The sequence below is a fragment of the Drosophila arizonae genome, chromosome 3, assembly GCF_054131065.1.
Source record: "Drosophila arizonae isolate 15081-1271.41 chromosome 3, UAZ_ARI_1.0, whole genome shotgun sequence".
NCBI classification, from domain to species: domain Eukaryota; kingdom Metazoa; phylum Arthropoda; class Insecta; order Diptera; family Drosophilidae; genus Drosophila; species Drosophila arizonae.
In genome coordinates, this window is record NC_142923.1 from 17,910,433 (window position 1) to 17,930,183 (window position 19,751).

Genomic DNA, 19,751 nt, shown 5'->3' on the forward strand with positions numbered 1-19,751 from the left:
AAATTGTACCTTATCAAAGGTTTTTCAATTTAAATGAAATCAATATCAGTATTTAGGTATATTATATATAAATATAATAAGTACTTATGTCTGTCTGTGTTATTATGCGAAAAAGTACTTTAGCAGTGTCTGGCTACATTAATTTGGGTTAAGATCCCGAAAGTGAAAAGCAATTGTTTGCCAATTAATTTGATGGTCAACAATTCCTAATAAATAGACCGCACACACACAAAGACAGAGAGAGGAAGAGGGAGAGGGAGGCAGAAGGAGAGACAGAAACATTTGGAAAATTGCTTTGTGCCAAAGCTTCATTTAATACCCATGCTCAGTCTGGGCATTCAATCAATTAATTTGTCATTTGATGCTGCTTATCAATCATTAATTTCCGCTCAACGCGAATAAATTGGGAATCTGAATTGGAATTATTGAGGCCCACCTGAAACGAACAATCTCAGCAAAGCTCATTTGTTAATGTAGTTTTTACACTTTGCTGGGCGGCAGCGGATATCGTTGATTGCGTTGATAAAGCTTTATATGGTCTTTGTATAGATATGTTTATAGATAAATAATTAATGGCAAAGGTTCTCAGTGTATATTTACTTTTAATTGCGCTGACTTGCCGAAAAAAATTTGGGAGAGAGGAAGAGAATAACGCCTTTATTAATATTTTAATTATGTTATATGAGAGGCATTTTGTGTGTATAGGTAATAGACGGAAAATATATATAATTGGAGTAAGCATATTTAGAAGTAAGCTAGATAGCATATAAATTAATATATAAATAAATGAAATATACATTTTTATAGATGATTTTAATTACCAACTAACACGATTGCTAAACCAAAGGTAAATTATAATAATTGCTTTTAGCATTTTTTATATATCTTGATTCAAATATATAGTTCCTATATAACATTTCAACCTCGGGCCTTTAAAAGAAACTCTCAATCCCAGATTCCTACATATATGCGCCTATTTCACGTTCAGCATCGGCGAGAGTTTCGTTAGCCAGCGCTATTATAATTACTCAAAGTTAATTAAAGTGTCACATAATGATTTGCCTTCTCCCTCTTTCTCTCGCTCCATCTCACTTTTTTTTCTAGCATGACAAATTGTTGCATATTCATATGGTTTAAGTTTAATTGAATTTGCATTCGATTTAATGGCAGCGCGACAGCTTATTAAATACAATTTCAATTTTAATTTTAATTTTAATTGAAGCTGATTATCAACACTTTTTTTTTTTTGTTGCACTGCCAGTTGGTTAAAGTTAATGGCTAATTGTTTAAACATTTCGCATGCGTCTTAGCTATCTGAGTTACCAAACAGTTTGGCAAGCTATCAATTTATTGAAATAATTCTGATTTGGTTTACATTTCTAGAGAGTCTATTTTAATATTAATTCCAGAAATTCCAAGTATATATAAAGCTGTTTGTTTTTATATATAGTTCAAGTGAATAGACAAAAGGAATATAGCTATGATTTTCGTTCAAGTGTGAATTCACTGTACGTCGATTAGACGCAGTAGAGCGCTCTATACATATTGTCAATTAATTGGGTTTGCTCTTTGTTCTATTGAACTGTAGACAAAAGTTAATCGGTTAATTGCTTGAATTTAAGCCTTGTCGATAACTGTGCTAGAAATTAAGCTTCCTTTGATGGTCCTAAACGGCAAGTGTTGGCCAATTAAAATTTTTCACGTATATAAAAATGTAGCTGGAAAATATTTATATTAGAGAAAAACTAATTAGAGAAAATTGTTATTATAATTAAAAAGAATTTTGTAAAAATTATTATCAATATAATTTTTTATAAAAAATTTCTAAATTTTTTACAAGAAAGTTTTGGTAAATAAAACACCTCAAGAGTGCAAGAGCTTTTTTTAGGATTTCCAAAAAACTCTTCTTCTACCTTCTCTTGCTCCATAATAATTGCACCCACTTTGGCTTGTTTACTTCACTTGGCTCGTCTCTGGAGTGGCGGGAAAGAGAGATATAGATACAATATATATAGATATAGACGAACCTGGAGCACCCACTGTCAATCAGTTTGTTTTTGTGCTCTCCCACGCCTGTCTATCTGTCCATCTATCTATGTCTATATATACGAAATTTCTTGTGGTTTCACGTTTTCTCAATTTCCAGCCATTAATTTTACAATTTCCATGCAGCTTTTGTAATTGATGTTTTCGTTTTTATTACCATTTGTTGTCGTTGTCGTTGTTGCTGCAGCTATTTTGCCATTTTTGCGGTTTCCCTGGCTCGCTCACCACACACGCCCCTATTTGTTTTCAATTAGTCGAATCGAAAGTGAAAACATGAAAGTGTGAGTACAAATTGATTTGCCAAGCAAAAGCCACACTGATTAGAGCATTCAGCATTCAGCATTCAGCATGATTAGCTCTAATGATTCCCCTCAGAGTGAGGCTTTATGCAACCGACTCTGACGCAGAGGCTGACGCTGACTCTTACTCTTACTCCGACTCCGACTCCGACTCTGACTGCGACGCTTGAGCTTAATTAGAGCACCGACAACTGCCCGCATCAGTTGACAAAAAATTGTGTATAAACTCCCACCATAGCAGTCAGGCCATCACATTTAGAACACATTGAGTAAATGACGCATTTAATTGAGACTACACTATACGAAAACGCTATCAAATTTAAAATATTGTAGAATTTTGTTAAATATATGAGAAGAAATAATAGCGAAGATAATTGAAAGAAATATTTTTTTTTATTGTAAATACTACTAAATATTATGTATTAATTTATTATTTATAAATATTAAAACTTTATTTAAATAATTAGTTCCTTTATAAAAATGTATATTATGTATTAATTTATTATTTACAAAAATTAAAACGTTATTTAAATAGTTTTCTTTTTAATATTTAATTTATAAAAATATACACTTATTTCAATTTAATTATATAATAATATAATAATAATATTCATATTATTATAAATGAAGTGAAATAAATAATAATAATTAATATTATTATTATATTTAATTTATAAATATGTTCATTCATTTTAATTAAAATATGTAACATATAAATGGAATAAATTAAAATATTTATTTTATTCTTTATGTAATTTTTTCAAAATTTTTTTTAATAATGAATGTAGTATATATTATTTATACCATTATAATTTATTTTATTTATATATTTTTTGTTTAAAGATTTTATATTTCAATTTATCAATTATATTTATCAATTTATATTTAATTGTATCTGTCTAGATTTCGTTGTTAGATTTCGTTGTTGCCAGCTGACTCAAAAAGTACACAAAAATTGATTGTGAAAAATCTCAATTTAAATATTTGTATGATAGCCCCTAAACCTGACAGTTATGTTACTGGGGGCCACTTCATAAAATTAGCCAAATGCTGGAGGCCTAACGCCCGCTTGAGAAATGGTTTAACTGTTTTTAGACCATTAACAAGTGGCGTCCGACTGCAGCATTAATATATCCCACATTTTGTTGTTTTATATCATCATATATATATATATATATATATATATATATATATATATATATATATATATATATATATATATATATATATATATATATACATATTTTTTTGTTTATTGGCATTAACACTGATTGGCTGTAATTAATGTTCGACATTATTTTTTTTTTTTATTATATTTTTATTATTGTTATAATTGCCTCATTTATTTTTTGCTTTATTTTATTTTCGGTAATATTGTATAATTGAACGGAATTATTGCGTTTGCTTTAATTATGGCGCGTTTGATGTTTTTATTTGATTTTGGCGTTAGCAATAAAATGGCCAACCACAAATAATTATGCCCAACGACTTTATATTTATTTCGATTTAGTTGTTGTCGGTTTATCAACTAATAAATAAAAAACATATTTATGCATTTATGGTTTGCATTACGCAATTAGTTGGTGCTTAATTAAATCGAACTGTAATTTGTGGTTTGGCAAATTAGGATGTTGTGGAGTATTTGAGATTAAATAAATAAATATATACATTCCTATATATATATATATATATATTTATGGAAATATATAAATATTTAATGGAGAGATAATTTATATTCAGACTGGAACACTGGCTGTGATGGTTTTGTGCATATGTTTGAAACGGGCGGAATGAGGAACAAGACAGTCCTCCACTACCAACTACAGTAACTTTTTCTTTTATGTAGACATTTCATATGGTTGGAAAATAAATATTATTATTATTGTTTCAAATTTTTTTTGTGTTAATTTTTTTTTTTTCGTTCTAATTGAACATAACTACATATAATAGAGTTTTTCACGGCAAATATATGACATTTAAAACTAGTTTAATACAGGCTCCATAGCAAATCAAGCGATTTATGTTCTTAGCCATTGCTAAAAGATTTCCATTACAAATTTCAAATAGCATTCAAATTTCAAATATCACAACAATGAGAACTCTTTTGCTACCAGGTAATACAGAAATCGTTAATTTATTCATATCTATATACAAAAAGTTGTAATTCTATTTTTCTTGTAATCTCTGTAGTTTTGCTTGGAATAATTCAGCTGGCGGTTTCAGGTCGCAGTTGGCCGCACCTGCCAGTAGTTGGTCTAGTTGTGTAGATTTATGTACTTCACAATAGAATGTCTACATAAAAATATATCTGAACATTGCAAGAAATGCGTATTCCTTTAGAATTTATGTGGGAAAATTATAAAAGTGCTTCGTAGCTGTGATAAGCTTAAGATTTAGTATAGATATATGTAAAAATAAATGGGTTAGGCATCTATAAGAAAGGCTTATACCATTGCGAATATGCATATCAATTGAATTAGCTACTGTTTTCTATAGACAGATTTAGATATGTGAGTATAAAATAATCTTAAGCACATCGTAAAATCTCCTTCTTTATTGTATACATATATATTTATATATATTATTTTCATATAGGCCTCTGGATCGAACTAGTTTTGCATATTCAATGACCTTTCATATAAAGACGAAGTTATTTGACTTCAGCAATTTGTTGGCAGAGTCATTCGGTGGTTCTCACAGAAGTGTTAACATGCAAATTGATATGTGAACAGTGACAATACATAAATCCATATTATTGATGGGCAAATTATAGTTGAGATCACACACATACATATATATATATATATATATGTAGCCGACAAATAAAGCCTAAATCGTTTTTTATTTGCCGAACGTGTTTAAATCACATCTGTTAATGATATGCTCCCAGACAGCGGATGAGCCCGGCCACGACTACCAACGTGTCTTCGGCTCTGGCTCAGCGCTGCCTCAGCTCTTGCCTCTGCTATTGATCAATGAATATGGTCTATGGATATTCCCTTTACCTCTCTTCAGCTGCCGCTGCCGCTGCTTCCGTCCTCTACATTGTCTTGTGGTTGAGTTTGGTTTTTGTTTTGTTTTGTATGTTTTTTTTTTTTTCATTTCTTTGTCGCCTTCAAGTTTACAGAGATTGGTAACTTCATTCATAAAACTTGCTGTAGCTGTCGCTTCCTCTTTGTAAGTGATTTTTTTTTGCCACCACCTCCCTGTGCGCTTTAGCATTCTGTTACTCTTGCATGGGGTATCTCAAGTTCGGCACATGAGAGGTTTCACATCGCGGATCGCTGAGAATCCGGGCTGAGTGGAAAGCTATCTCGGATATAGCTATAATTGTAACTGTTTACAACTCAAACATACTTTGCTTTCTGGTTAGAGTATTCGAGTTTCGACTTAATTTGCAAATCTTTCGCTCTTTTGTTTTTATACAAATCCGGTCAGGGGCTCGATGTCTGGGAATAGCATGTGACTGCCATGCCCCAGTGAACAGTTGAATTCGATATAAGCCCAGTTTTCAAACCAATTCGCAAGAGAAAATTCGGCCGTGACCGACTGCCTAATACTCCTCTAAAGTAAGTGAGCTGATTAAGTAGATTTTCCAATTTACCATTACTCTATAGCTAGGAATATATAGCACTATAATCCAGTGTTGAACAATAAAATGAAGCTGTTCAATTTGTTTTCAAATGCAATTTATTTATTGCTCATGCTGATTCGAATACATAATGTATATACATATAAGCATATTAGGGTATACATATATATGAATGTATGTATATATAAGTATGTGTGCGCTTTAGCTTTGCATGTGGTAGTGTGCATTTACCTGACGCTGCTTATTGCTCGCTTCCTTAGACAACCAAGACCTGCTGGTCGGCTGCTCCATCGGCACCGATTTCATTCAAATTGGGAGCCGCATCTACAGAAGGAGCAGCCTCACTTGGATAGGCGGCATTTGCTGGCAAATTGCTGTTGCTTGGAGCTAAGCTGTGGACTGCGACTGGAGCTGCTTCCTTCGCATCGGCATCCTGTAGACTGACACGGTATAGTGGATTGGAGTTGTCCGCTGTGGTACCCAGGAGCTCATCATTGGGCAGCAAATCGGTTTGATTTGGCGCTGGATTGGCAGCTGGCCCTTTTAGGTTTGGCACTGGATTTGGCGCTGAGCTGGATGCTGGATTGGCTTCTGGATTCGCTGCTGGCTTGGCATTGGCAGCGGGCGCTTCTGGATTCGCCGGCGGCACCGGTGTACCGTAAACGCTGTGCAACAGCGCAAGTGTTGCCACTATGAGAATCACCGAGACTGTTTTTAGTTTATTATACGTTTGACTAGATCTATTTGTTACTTTACCGCATGCAAACAGAACAGCTGCTACAAGTTTCATGTTCTTCTTACGGAATGTCTCTGACTGTTGCCCAGCATCGCTCCGATCACTTTTATACAGGCAAATGGAGAGCATTGGGACTGGCCCAAGTGCTCTGGCAATAATCAATTAGAGTTTATAGCCCGTCATAATTGCTGATAAGATGGCCATCAAATTGAGCCTTGCGAAAGTGCATTTGGCTATGCTCGACTTCAAAGTCATTTCAATTACCTTCCATTCTGATAAGAAACAGAAGCATCAAGGGAAAACTTAAGAGGAAAACAAATTGCAGTTCCTACAGTAAAATGCAGACAATATATAATATATATATAGTGAAGAGAGAAGAGGAGAGAAAGACCGAAATATACGCATGATGCGCAAACATATATCAGCTATATAAAACTTATTCATAAGTCTTTGATAAAGAATTGAGAACTAAAATAAATGAAATATGTATGTAGTTTCCTATACCAAATAATTATGTTTAGTCTTTGATAAAGAATTGGATGCATCGATGGCTCTGAATATAAAAATAAATAGATTCATACATACGTATATTCCCCTTTACGAACTATCTATTCAATTAATTTTTTAAATTGTATCTTAGGTCTTTGATAAAGGGCTTGATGAATTGATCTAGTAGAAAATAAAAATAAATAAAATACATATATTCTCCTTTACAAAATAATTATTCATTTATGTTTTTTTTTTTTAAGTATAACACGAATAAGTCTTTGATAAAGAATGGAATGAATTGATGCATCACAAAATAAAAATAAATAAAATACATATATTCCCCTTTACCAAATAATTATTGAATTGGGTATCAATATATTTGAGATATATGTACATTGACTTTCAACCTGTAGGATTTCACCTCATAGATGTAATTAAGCTCAAAATTTTGTATTGAGATCGAGAGAATGTAGTGTAGTATTCATTAAAAATAAATCCTAGTTTCATGCGGCAATTCCCGTCTAAATCACTTCTATTTTTATTTTACTTTATTTTTTTTTGTAATATCCTTTCAAATAAAATTCGTCTACAGCATATTGTGAACTTGATTTTTATTTAATGCGTAAGACACTCATAAGCAACTGTTTGCCCTCTAAATGTCGTCAGAGATCTTGTATGGAGGTTTGTGGGTTGTTGAATTATTCTCATGATTCCATGGCTCCTTGATGGCAAGCTCATCGGCAGGTGAGGCCTGAACGAGATCATTAGCTGACAGCTGGCTGAGCAGCGCAACTTTATGGATAAAGAAGAAACAGAGCTCAGTATGTTACTAATATATTAAGTAATTGATGTAATTGAAAGCTGGTGCACTGACTTACTCAAACAAGCCAAGAGCAGCGATACGAGTTTCATTTCCGTACTGTAACTGAGTAGCAAATGCGTTTCGTATGTTTCTTTTGCACTTTATATGGCATTTTCACAGAATTCTCAAGCTATGAAATCAGTTGAAACACTCTGCATTTTTATAGCAAGCGACTTTTATGGCGTCGTTTCTTGAGGGGAAATAAACACAATTTTTATTGGAATAGCAATGGAAATATTTATTATTAGCTTGATATCGTTAAATTGAAATAAAATATTTATTGAAAATTTTAAGTTTTGCTAATCTACTACCAAAAAAAAAAAAATAAATAAATAAATAAAAATAAATAAATAAATAAATAAAATAAAAATAAATAAATAATAATAAATAAATAAATAAAAAAAGTCTTTGTTTTTCTTTTTTTTTTTTTTAATTGGATTTAATATAATTTTTTATTTTGTATTCAGATTTATTGAAACAATGTTAGTAATTGTCGATAGTCGTATAGAGCTTAGACTCTCAAGACTCACTCCTCATTAAGGAATGCAGGATACCTGATTGAATGATGACTGGAAGAACTCAATAAGAGGGGCTTTGTATAAAAATATTTTTCGTATAGTTGGCCATATCCCAATAATGTTAACTGTTGTAGAACAGACAATGGTAAGGGACGCTCCTGATAAACTGGAAATTCGAAACCACCTGATTGGATAATGTTACCACCAAATTGACCTCCACCTCCACCTCCACCTCCTCCTCCTGTCGCCTGATTATTACCATTTGCATCTATTACAATTGTTGGTTCTGATGCTCCCTCCGTTGGGAATAATAAAAGCTCTGGTGGTTTTTCAGTTGAGACTTCAATAATTTCTATTGGCTTTTCAGTTGTGACTTCAATAATTTCTATTGGCTTTTCAGTTAAGACTTCAATCATTTCTTTTGGTTTTTCAGTTGAGACTTCCATAATTTCTATTGGGGTTTCAGTAACTTTTGGTGGTTCTTCAGTTAGCACATCGAATAAATTTGTTACCGTTGTCAGTGCTGCATCTTCTGTTGTTGATTCTGGCAGGCTGGGTGCTTCTGTTGAGAAATCTGGCACTTCTGGCAATGATAATGATTCCTCTGTTGTTTCTGGCATTACTGTAAAGGGCTCTGTTGTTAATTCCTCTGTTGTTTCTGTTGTTAATGCGGCTTCAGTTGTTACAACTTTCGGCTCTTCTGTTACTTGTTGCCCCAAATATATGGGTAATAACACGGGACTTACAATAGCAAAAGGTAATATAACCGGGGCTGCATTCAATTCGTGTGGATGTTCAGGTAGTCGCTTGAAACGTACATTTACCGAAGCTACTTCTTTTCGAAGTTTGCTTAAGTTGGCTCTCTCCCGTCTGGTCAACAAATAATAATACTTTCGAGTATACGAATTGAGATATAATTTTAAGCGAGTTAGCGCTAGAGCTAGAAAACGTCTTTCTTGGTCTGGCAGCCTATCGTTCTGTCTAGAATTCTCTTTGTGATTTTCATATAATTTAGATACCAATTCTAGGACACTTTTCAAGTCCGGTTTCTGCTCGATGTTCCAGAGACTCAAATCATTGCTAGAATTAGCTCCGCCTGATCCATATAGTTGAGATAGACTTTGTTTTATAATTGATGTTAAATTTGGTTCAGCTGTGAAGTTTTTAAATGCATCTTGTGTTAATTGTCCTTGTAAGGACGTCAATAAATTTTCCTGAAGCTCCCCGTTTGGATTTGGCTCACTCTGTTGAGAACTAGCTTCGATGGTATTATATAGTTGATGTATACCATCTCGGACAGTTTTGAAATTATTTTCCTGTTGCTTATTCAAAGAGTGTGGACTCTGTTGTGAATGAGCCTTGAGATATTTAGATAGTACAGATAGGCTTTTCTTTAGCAACTGTGCTTCACTTTGTTTTTCCTGCGATTTCAAGAATCTCCCTTTTAGTCGCTTTGCTCTTTTCAATTGATTCAAAACATCATTTGGATCTGATGTACCTTTCGGAAAAACTGCACTTAAAAATTCTACGCAATCTCCTTGCTGTAGAAGTTCTAACAGTTCATTGTCATTATCGCTATGCCGATCTCTTTTCTTATATAGTTGCTCTATATCTATGGGATATGGATATGGAATTGGATGCACATTGTAGTCTATTATTTGCTTACCTACAACCTTCTCACCGGTCAACAATTCCAATACGGAAGGCTTGCTTAAGGCCGAGTCATTTGATGACGCTTTCACAGAATCATTCCTCTCTATTGCAACATTACTCGATGCGTCATTGGCAGAACAAAAAGCATAAACTATTTCCATTATTATTAAGTATGCATTGGGCTGGAAGTTTGCTGGAATTACTTACAGAGGATATGGAAGAGTAAGAACGTGTTTAGAAACATCGTTGCCATCTTTTGGGATTGGACTCTGGTTATTTTATTTGATATTCTTGGTTTTGTAGCCTTCGCTGGATTAAAGCGTGTCCATTTGTATTTGCTATGGAAGATGGACTAAATGCTTAGATGATATTTGAGATGGACATGATTAAATTAGTAAATTTGATATGACAACCACATTCGTCATGTGTTTAGATATCTTATATAAGCATTCGAATTTCCAAGTGTCCTTGAATGTCACGTTGAGTCACAAATGCTTCATTCTTTTCTGATCGAATCAATCGATTAAATAACAACAATATATTTATATCAATATTTAGAGTTTGTTTGTCAAAACATAACCTATGCAGGGCATAGAACCTCAGATCCATGCGCATATTGTATATATTTCTGTTATTGGATTCTCCCGAAATTGAAAAATTCCCCAATTGAGACTTGGACTTTGGAAACATTGGGTGTCAGTATTATACTGGACAACTTTCATTATTATCTTGAGCAGAAGCTTGACAGCTACATATCAAATCCATGACGTAATCAACCTATATTTAATTGCTTTGAAATCAAATCGATTGTTTATTGAAATATAACTCTTTTCAAAATGTCACATTATACTTTTACGATTGCAGATTATATTACATTGAAATAATAATACTTATAATAATTATAATACCTTGAAAATCGTTACTTATTAGGTTAGTTTAAGTACACATATTGAGCGACTAATAACGATGCTAAAGGCTTGGGCTATCCCGCGTTTTTCGGGATGCCCCTTTCCACAGGCACATAAGCTACTGTTGCCTCTTAATTCTTAATCGACAGATGAGTATGTGATTCTAGTTATTAGAAAAGAATGAAGCATTTGAGACTCAACGTGACATTCAAGGACACTTGGAAATACGAAAACTTATATAAGATATGGGGCCACATGACGAATGTGGTTTGCATAGCACTACTAATTTAATAATGTCCATCTCAAATATCATCTAAGCATTTAATCGACCTTCCATAGCAAATATAAATGGACACGCTTTAATCTAGCGAAGGCTACAAAACCAGATGATCAGAAGGAATAACCAGACTCCAATCTCTAACGATGGCAACCATGTTTCTATATACGTTCTTACTCTTTCAAATCCTCTGTAAGTACATGAAAGTGATTTGGTCATAATAGTCGTATATATACTTAATAATTATAATGCTCGAAATAGTTTACGCTGTCTGCTCTGCCGGCGATGCACCCAAAAGTGGTACGGATGAACTAAAATTCGGCGAAGAGACAACTGAAGACCCAGAAGATGTAACTGCGCCTCATGTAGGTTTGGATGACGGATATAATGTTTGGGCTCCTAGTCTAGTAGACCCTGGTTTTGGACGTCCTGGCAAATAATTCCTGTATAGAAAACGCCATAGAGCATGCAGTGCCTAAGACTTCATTAAGTAACTGTTTTCACATTGGCAATTTTAATAAATATGCATTGGCTAAAGAACATTGAACAGTTCAACCTGAGATTTTAGCGAAACCTTAAGTGACAATTTATTACGAATAATTTTAAATCATTAGAAATTGGCACATCTTTACAATGTTTTTTATTTGATTCAAAAATATTGAGTAGTTTTTTTTATTTTTTAGTTTTAATCAGGGTCGAAGGTGACGTGTCGATTGAGACATTTTTTCCACCATACTTCTTTAAATTTTTTTAAAATTTGTTAGTAATTTTACATGAATAAAAGCATTAGAAATGAATTTTCAATATATTCAATTTATTAATTATAATAAAATAGAGAAAATTCGAAGTATCATATTGCATTGCATAGTGTCTCAATAATAAGAACAAAATGTGCTCAAAACAGAGAATATTCATGTGTATGGTGTGTGTCTGTGTGTCTGACACACATATTAAATTCAGGTAGAGCTAGAGAGAGAGAGAGAGAGATAGAGAAAGAGAGAGAAAGCGGGAGGGAGAGATAGAGAGATAGACAGATAGAGTGAGAGAGAGAGAGAGAGAGTTAACTAGCTGAATGTTGCATGCGTATTACAAGCAGCTCACAATTTCACAATTTTGTTATTTAAATTAAAATCAGCATCTGAATTGCCGATCAACAAGTTTTTCAATTGCATTTCGCATTTCGAGACGCTTGCAACGTTTTGCAACACTATAACGAATTGTGTACTACGTATTATAATTGTTGAGTAAACATGGGCTGTTTTAAAAGTTGCTGCATTTTGACAGCTTAAAAATTATATTATACTAAGGGCTAGAGTGGAAAGTTCGGGAAAAAGGATCACTTATAAAATATGCCTGAACAAAAAAAAAAAAAAAAAAAAGAAACCTACATACTTGAAATTATTGTGTAGTTAACTCAAATTATTTACTTGGATATTTTCGATTTTGGCTATATATATATTCTGTGACTCAACGTGACATTCAAGGAAACTTGGAAATACGAAAACTTATATAAGATATGGGGACACATGACGAATGTGGTTTTCATAGCACTACTAATTTAATAATGTCCATCTCAAATATCATCTAAGCATGTAATCGACCTTCCATAGCAAATATAAATGGACACGCTTTGATCTAGCGAAGGCTATAAAACCAGATGATCAGAAGGAATAACCAGACTCCAATCTCTAACGATGGCAACCATGTTTCTATACACGTTCTTACTCTTTCAAATCCTCTGTAAGTACATGAAAGTGATTTGGTCATAATAGTCCTATATATACTTAATAATTATAATGCTCGAAATAGTTTACGCTGTCTGCTCCGCCGGCGATCCGACTGGGGGACTAAAAGTCGACGACCAGTCAACTGAGCCATCTCCTTTTGGGGTTCTTTTAAAGAGTGGAATTGACCATCGTAATTCTAAAGTTGGGGGATTTAATCCTGATAATATAGACCCTGGTTTTGGACGTCCTGGCAAATAGTTCCTATATAGAAGACGCCATAGAGCATGTAGTGTCGAAGACTTTATTAAATAACTGGCAATTTCAATAAATATGCATTGACTAAAGAGTTCTCTCAGGTCTTTCGACACTCATGGGCATAGCTTTCAGTGTCTACTTGGTCATAATTTAGACATTTTATGATATAAATGTCTTTATGATTTGTGCCTTATGCATTGGGAATATGAATATCGAGAATATTCATGTGTGTGGTGTGTGTCTGTGTGCTTCTAGGTGTACATATGTGTAAATGATGTTATTTATACGCAGCAGGTGGCTAAGGTTCAGTTAGACTAAAATGCAACTCGCTGACACACATATTCAAGAGAGAGAGAGAGAGAGAGAGAGAGATGTATGAGAGGAGCAAGAAGAGAGGAGAAGGATCGAGAGAGAGAGATGAGAGAGAAGAGACGAGAGGATGAGAGAGGAGAGAGAGAGAGAGAGAGAGAGAGAGAGAGAGAGAGAGAGTTAACAAGCCGAATGTTGCATGCGTATTACAAGCAGCTCACAATTTCACAATTTTGTTATTTAAATTAAAATCAGCATCTGAAATGCCGATCAAAACGTTTTACAATTGCATTTCGCATTTCGAGACGCTTGCAACGTTTTGCAACACTATAACGAATTGTGTACTACGTATTATAATTGTTGAGTAAACATGGGCTGTTTTAAAAGTTGCTGCATTTTGACAGCTTAAAAATTATATTATACTAAGGGCTAGAGTTGAACGTTCGGGAAAAAGGATCACTTATAAAATATGCCTGATCAAAAAAAAAAAAGAAACCTACATACTTGAAATTATTGTGTAGTTAACCCAAATTACTTACTTGGATATTTTCGATTTTGGATAACTATATATATACATATATATGTTATTTATATATATATATATATATATATATATATATATATATATATATATATATATATATATATATATATATATATATATATATATATATATATATATATATATATATATATTATATCGAAAAATAATTTGTTACTCAACGCGACATTCGAGGGCACTTGGAAATACGAAAACTTATATAAGACATGCGCCCACATGACGAATGTGGTTTGCATAGCAAATTGACTAATTTAATCATGTCCATCTCAAATATCATCTAAGCATTTAATCGACCTTCCATAGCAAATATAAATGGACACGCTTTGATCTAGCGAAGGCTATAAAACCAGATGATCAGAAGGAATAACCAGACTCCAATTTCTAACGATGGCAACCATGTTTCTATACACGTTCTTACTCTTCCAAATCCTCTGTAAGTACATGAAAGTGATTTGGACATAATAGTCCTATATATACTTAATAATTATAATGCTCGAAATAGTTTACGTTGTTTGCTCCGCCGGTGATGCACCGAAAAGTGGTACGGATGAACTAAAATTCGGAGCTGAACCAGGTGAACCAGTGTTTTATCCGGAACAAAACAGTGATCTACCAAGGACAGCACCGTATAGGGATGACGGATGGACTTTAGACCCTGGATTTACTGGTCTTGGTGACTGATTTCTATATAGAAAGCGCCAAAGAGCAAGCTGTGCCGAAAACTTCATTAAAAAACTGTTTTCACATTGGCAATTACAATAATAAATATGCATTGACTAAAGAGTTCTCCCAGGTCTTTCGACACTCATGGGCATAGCTTTCAGTGTCTACTTGAGCATAATTTAGACATTTTATGATATAAATGTCTTTATGATTTGTGCCTTATGCATTGGGAATATGAACATCGGGAATATTCATGTGTGTGGTGTGTGTCTGATATTAGTTATACGCAGCAGGTGGCAAAGGTTCAGTTAGACAGAAATGCAATGTTCAGATAGAGCTAGAAAATGAATTTCAAATTTGTTTGAGGACGTGGCATATCGCAAATAGTGTTTAAGATCTCCAAAATGAGATGATTCATTTACTGTAGCTTATTTGAGAGGCAACAGCTGGCGGGTTATGTTAAAGTTCTTTGCTATTGACAGAGTATCTCCCAGTCAAGCACTACCAACAAGAACATGCCTTAATAAGAGGGCAGCATTGTGCCGGGTATGTCGCAGCTCTCACAACTTTTGTAACACACCTCGTTTTCTTTTCGCGCGGGGGATTTTCTCTTCACACTTTTTGTGTCAAATGCTTGTGATCGAAAGTCTGTTATTACGGCTCTTTTAAGGAAAAACCCAATCTTATTATTTGCTCTTTTTATTTCGCGTCATTTGCGGTCGTTGCGATTCCTCAGCTCTGCTCTGCTCCTCACCCCGCCCCGTCGCATTACCCAGATCGCGATTTTAAATAGTCGTTTGATGTAGATTTATTGTGCAGGCACTGCGAACGTGGGTGACTGAGTCTCTTGTAAATCGAGAATCGAACGTGAAGGCGATGCATTGTTGTCAACTCTATAAATCAAGCCGCATGAAAGTGAAAGCCCTAGGCAGTTGCCTAAGGTCGTTGTGTTGCCTCTGACTTGGCTAGCTTGTGAAATATGTTGTTCTTGAACAGTTCGCACAATAAATCTGTGCTCAATAATTTATCATCTTAATTACGAAATTAGTAGACAGGTAGCAGAAAATGGCAGAGAAACACGAAAGACCAAAAGATCTCAATCAGAATTTCAACAAAGCAAATGGACACACAGTAAAACCTCACTTAAGTGAGATGTTATATATTCTCTTAATTATATCAAATCTTAAATAAAAAAGGGGTAAAGAACAGAACTGCTGAAAGAGATAGTGATAATGAGAGAAGGAAAGAAAAAGAGAGAGAGAGAGAGAGCTCTCTGGCTCTGCAACTGTCTTTTGATATTTATACGAGTCTATATTTATATCTCTTGTTATGTTTCTTTCAATTTCTCTCTGTTCCTTTTGCATGCTCTCTCTCTCTCTCTCTCTTACTTTCTCTTCTACTCTTTTTCACTGCCTCCATCACCCTCTATCTCTCTTCCTCTCTCGATATCAACTATTTTATATTTTTATATCTATCCCTTTCTATGTTTCTCTTAGTCCTTTCTATCTGTTTCTTTCATACTCTCTCTCTTTCCCTCTCTCTTCTACTCTGTAGACCCTTTTTCTATCTCTCAATTTGTTTTTTTTTCCTCTCGTGCCCCCTCTCTCCTCTCTTTCTCACTCTTTCACATTATCACTTTTTTTTATTTATAATCTATATTTATTTGGTTTCTATCATATTTAAAGCTCACCTGAGATATATTTGATTAATATATGTATCTTTACTCTATCTACCCATCTCTCTTGCTCCCTCTCTTCATCCATTATCATATAGACTTGTACGGCAATTAATATATGTCAGAGCGATATACACTACAAAGCATGCGCTCGAAAAGCAGCTCTCAAGGTCATTTCAGCTGAAATCGTTGGGAACTTTGGGCATCTTTTGTTATATGCGTAGCGAAATCTAAGAAAGCTTTATGAGCACTAAAAATCGCATGCAAATTATAAATCGCGTCATTTCGACTAATTCTATTGTGTCGGGGCCTCAAGTCGTGTTTTGTATGTGTATGAAATAAATAAAAATGTTACCTGATAAACGCAGATGATGGGAAGGCCGCCGCTGCTAATCCAGCTGGCAGTCGCAGTCGCCGTCGCCGTCGCAGTCGCAGTTGACGTTGGGGCTCCGCTTGACCCGCCCTTCCGCCCTAAAGGCTGGCCAAAAGCAGACGTTGACAGCGGATATGAGCAAGACGAGAGCCAGAGCTGTGCCACCTGTTAGCTCAAGCTGCAGCTCAAGCTGTTGCTGTTGTTGTTGTTGTTGTTGCCGTTCAGCTGCTCAAGTTTAGAGTTTTTTTTTTTTTTGTGTGGCTTAATGACTTTTGCGGCACAGCTCGTGGCACTTGCCACCTGAGAGGTCACAATCGGAAGTTAATGTTTATGATACGCAGCGCCAACGTCCAGCCATCCATCCGTCCGTCCGTCCGTCCATTCGTCCGTCGGTCCATCCGTTCTCGGCTTGCTATCCATAGTAAGTCACCAGCTGGCAGGAGTCAACAGCTCTCGCCTTGTACTAAATTTCAGTTTAAGATACGAGCAAAATGGGGAGCCAATGCTTGCCCCTTAGCAGAGCCATCGTAGGTGTGATAAGACTGGCCATAAATACAGATAGCCATGCATAAATCAATATTTCTTGCTGGTAGGGGTAGATGATGCACTGTATATAAATGATATGTGTATACAATAGTAGTATAATACACAGTTTACCAGTACTATAACAATAGTATTGTAATAGTATATAAACAATAATAGCAGTAGAATTTAATAATAGTAGTAGAAGAGTAGTAGTAGATGGGGAATATTATCGCATCTCATCCTATATGCTTCCTACCTGCTATGAAAGCTGTTGGTTTGCATTGTGCGAGGTATTTCCTCACACACCTCATTCAATATGATACAGCTATTATAATACTAGTATACTACAATTAAAGAATGTATATACAAGATTAGCAGTAGAATTGAATAATAGTAGTAGATAGGGGATTTTATCTCATTCTATCTTTATTCTATCAAGCATCAGCCCATTGAAATGTAGCTAACAGAGGTAGATCTTATGTATTCCTATAATCAATATATAATTATATTTATCTAGAAATAATTTAATTGCTTACAATTTTTTTTTTTGCACCGATTACTTAACACTAGATTACTTTTTTTTTTCTGTTAAAAAATAAATTATTAATAAAAAGAAATAAATATAAATCACTATATTTATTCTATATATATATATATATATATAAAATAATTGGAAGAATCCTATGCATTCTTATTCATTTCTCATTGTTGCTCAGATATATTATTTAATATTTAATATTTTATTTGCAAAATTTCTAATTTATACTTTTTATACTTTATACTTTATAGTTTTTTTTTTTTATTTTTTACTAAAATCCAGATTCTAAATAATTGTAGCAGGATGAGCTACATCGTACTATATCAAAATCTCAAGTTCTTTTGCCCCTTTCGTATATTTAGAAGGGAAAACAGAAATAGAGAAGGAATTCAGTAGCTCGTCCATAGCAAGTTATGTAATCTGCAATTGAAGGTGTTTGCTGCTAATGCACAGCAAGCAATGAACATAAATTCTGGTCAAACTCGATTCGTATCAATTATTTGTCTATTTAGGCCTTATGGCTCTATGGCATTATGGCATCTTTGGCCGTTAAGTGCGCCTAACAAGCAGCCACTTGAGAGCAGAGCAGAGCCAGAAAAGAACTCAATTATGCTGTGCGGCAGATACAATTGTATCTGAGAGATACGGCGCGCATAAAACTTGATTGATAGCATCATTTGCAAGATGCAAGCCTCTGTTTTTTTTTCTCTTTGTTTTTCTGTTTTCTTCCGTCTACCTCTTCCACTTTAGCTCTTTTGATTTACAGCTACAGCCACAGCCACAGCGCAGTGCGAGCGAGGGGCTTGAATTGAGGAAGTGGCTTTGCCACTTGGCAGACGTCGCAGATGCAACTCGGCAGCAAGTGCAACTGCAACTGCAGCAGCAGCAGCGGCAGCAGAAACTGCGGCAACTGCGGCAGATGCGACGGCAGCCCCAACGATTTGCTTTGTTTACATTTGGAGCACGTTTGTGGCGGCAGCTGCTGACCGCTGCCCATTTGCTAGCAGCCGGCAACAGTCGAAGAGCGAATGAAAGAGAGGGAGGGAGAGAGAGGGAGAGAGAGGGAGAGGGAGACAGCAGAGTGATGCTGTTGAGCTAGGGCTGCGTTTGCATTACACAATTTGAAGCCGCCGTTGCAGCTGTAATTGGAGCATGCTGCGCTGCTCATTCCTGGCATAACTCAACGCCTAACTCCACACACACACACACCAAATATATACATATATTTATACATATGCACATATATATTCATATACATAACTGTGCTCCAGCTAGACTTTGCTTTTCATTTATTCTTATTCTTTTTCTTTTTTTTTCTCTTTTGTGTGTGCTTTTCACACACTCATGTGAAAAGCGTGCTATGATACGATCCAGTTCTAAACAAATATTTAACTGTTTACCATTAACTTATCTAAAAAAGAAGCAGACGAGACAGAATTTACTTCTGGGCTAGCTTAAGCTACGCTTCATCTTCGCATATAAAGTTTATCAATTTGGTATTCATTTCAAGTTAAACTGCTTCATATTATTTATTATTTTCTTAATCTGTTGACCTTTTTAATTGGCAAAATCGCAAAGTTTTTAAGCACTTAATTACTTTGCCATAAATTCGTTTCATAATTACCTCAAAGACAACAGCAAAAAATGAAAACAAATTCAAAATTTGTTTCCGCATAATTCGCAAAAAGAAAAAAGTTTTTCCTCCTGTCAACACATCGATTTATCAAAGTCATCAAATATTGTC

At 34.6% G+C, this 19,751-nt stretch overlaps 2 protein-coding genes and 3 long non-coding RNA genes across 11 annotated transcripts; 3 read left to right on the forward strand and 2 right to left on the reverse strand.

Moving 5' to 3' along the window:
• The first annotated feature begins 4,311 nt into the window (after positions 1-4,311).
• LOC149269809 (uncharacterized) lies at positions 4,312-4,955 on the forward strand. The gene is made up of 3 exons (XR_016268978.1): positions 4,312-4,459; positions 4,536-4,855; positions 4,941-4,955. It is a non-coding gene; the product is annotated as an uncharacterized LOC149269809 (long non-coding RNA).
• Positions 4,956-6,017: 1,062 nt separating this feature from the next.
• Positions 6,018-6,829, reverse strand: LOC108612090 (uncharacterized). Its single transcript, XM_018004991.2, has 2 exons — positions 6,694-6,829; positions 6,018-6,627 (listed from the first exon to the last, which is right to left on the reverse strand). Exons 1-2 carry the CDS (start codon positions 6,800-6,802, stop codon positions 6,194-6,196), a joined length of 543 nt encoding a protein of 180 aa, XP_017860480.2. The 5' UTR covers positions 6,803-6,829; the 3' UTR covers positions 6,018-6,193.
• A 927-nt stretch (positions 6,830-7,756) lies between these two features.
• LOC108612089 (uncharacterized) lies at positions 7,757-10,533 on the reverse strand. 2 transcript variants are annotated; one of them, XR_016268970.1, is made up of 4 exons: positions 10,403-10,533; positions 10,209-10,346; positions 8,041-10,154; positions 7,757-7,954 (listed from the first exon to the last, which is right to left on the reverse strand). XR_016268970.1 is itself a non-coding variant. In XM_089463721.1 (2 exons), exons 1-2 carry the CDS (start codon positions 8,072-8,074, stop codon positions 7,815-7,817), a joined length of 174 nt encoding a protein of 57 aa, XP_089319847.1. In that variant the 5' UTR covers positions 8,075-8,185; the 3' UTR covers positions 7,757-7,814. The 2 variants fall into 2 exon arrangements, 1 of the variants encoding a protein (XP_089319847.1); XM_089463721.1 differs by lacking the exons at positions 10,209-10,346; positions 10,403-10,533 and having other exon boundaries at positions 8,041-8,185.
• Positions 10,534-11,412: 879 nt separating this feature from the next.
• On the forward strand, positions 11,413-13,456 carry LOC149269810 (uncharacterized). Of its 2 annotated transcripts, XR_016268972.1 has the most exons (4): positions 11,413-11,572; positions 11,642-12,624; positions 12,991-13,120; positions 13,190-13,456. It is a non-coding gene; the product is annotated as an uncharacterized LOC149269810 (long non-coding RNA). The 2 variants fall into 2 exon arrangements; XR_016268971.1 differs by having other exon boundaries at positions 11,642-13,120.
• Positions 13,457-13,993: 537 nt separating this feature from the next.
• On the forward strand, positions 13,994-15,016 carry LOC149269811 (uncharacterized). Of its 5 annotated transcripts, none has more exons than XR_016268977.1 (3): positions 13,994-14,012; positions 14,537-14,666; positions 14,736-15,016. It is a non-coding gene; the product is annotated as an uncharacterized LOC149269811 (long non-coding RNA). The 5 variants fall into 5 exon arrangements; XR_016268975.1 differs by having other exon boundaries at positions 14,012-14,030; XR_016268974.1 differs by lacking the exon at positions 13,994-14,012 and adding an exon at positions 14,016-14,030 and having other exon boundaries at positions 14,516-14,666.
• Positions 15,017-19,751: the final 4,735 nt, after the last annotated feature.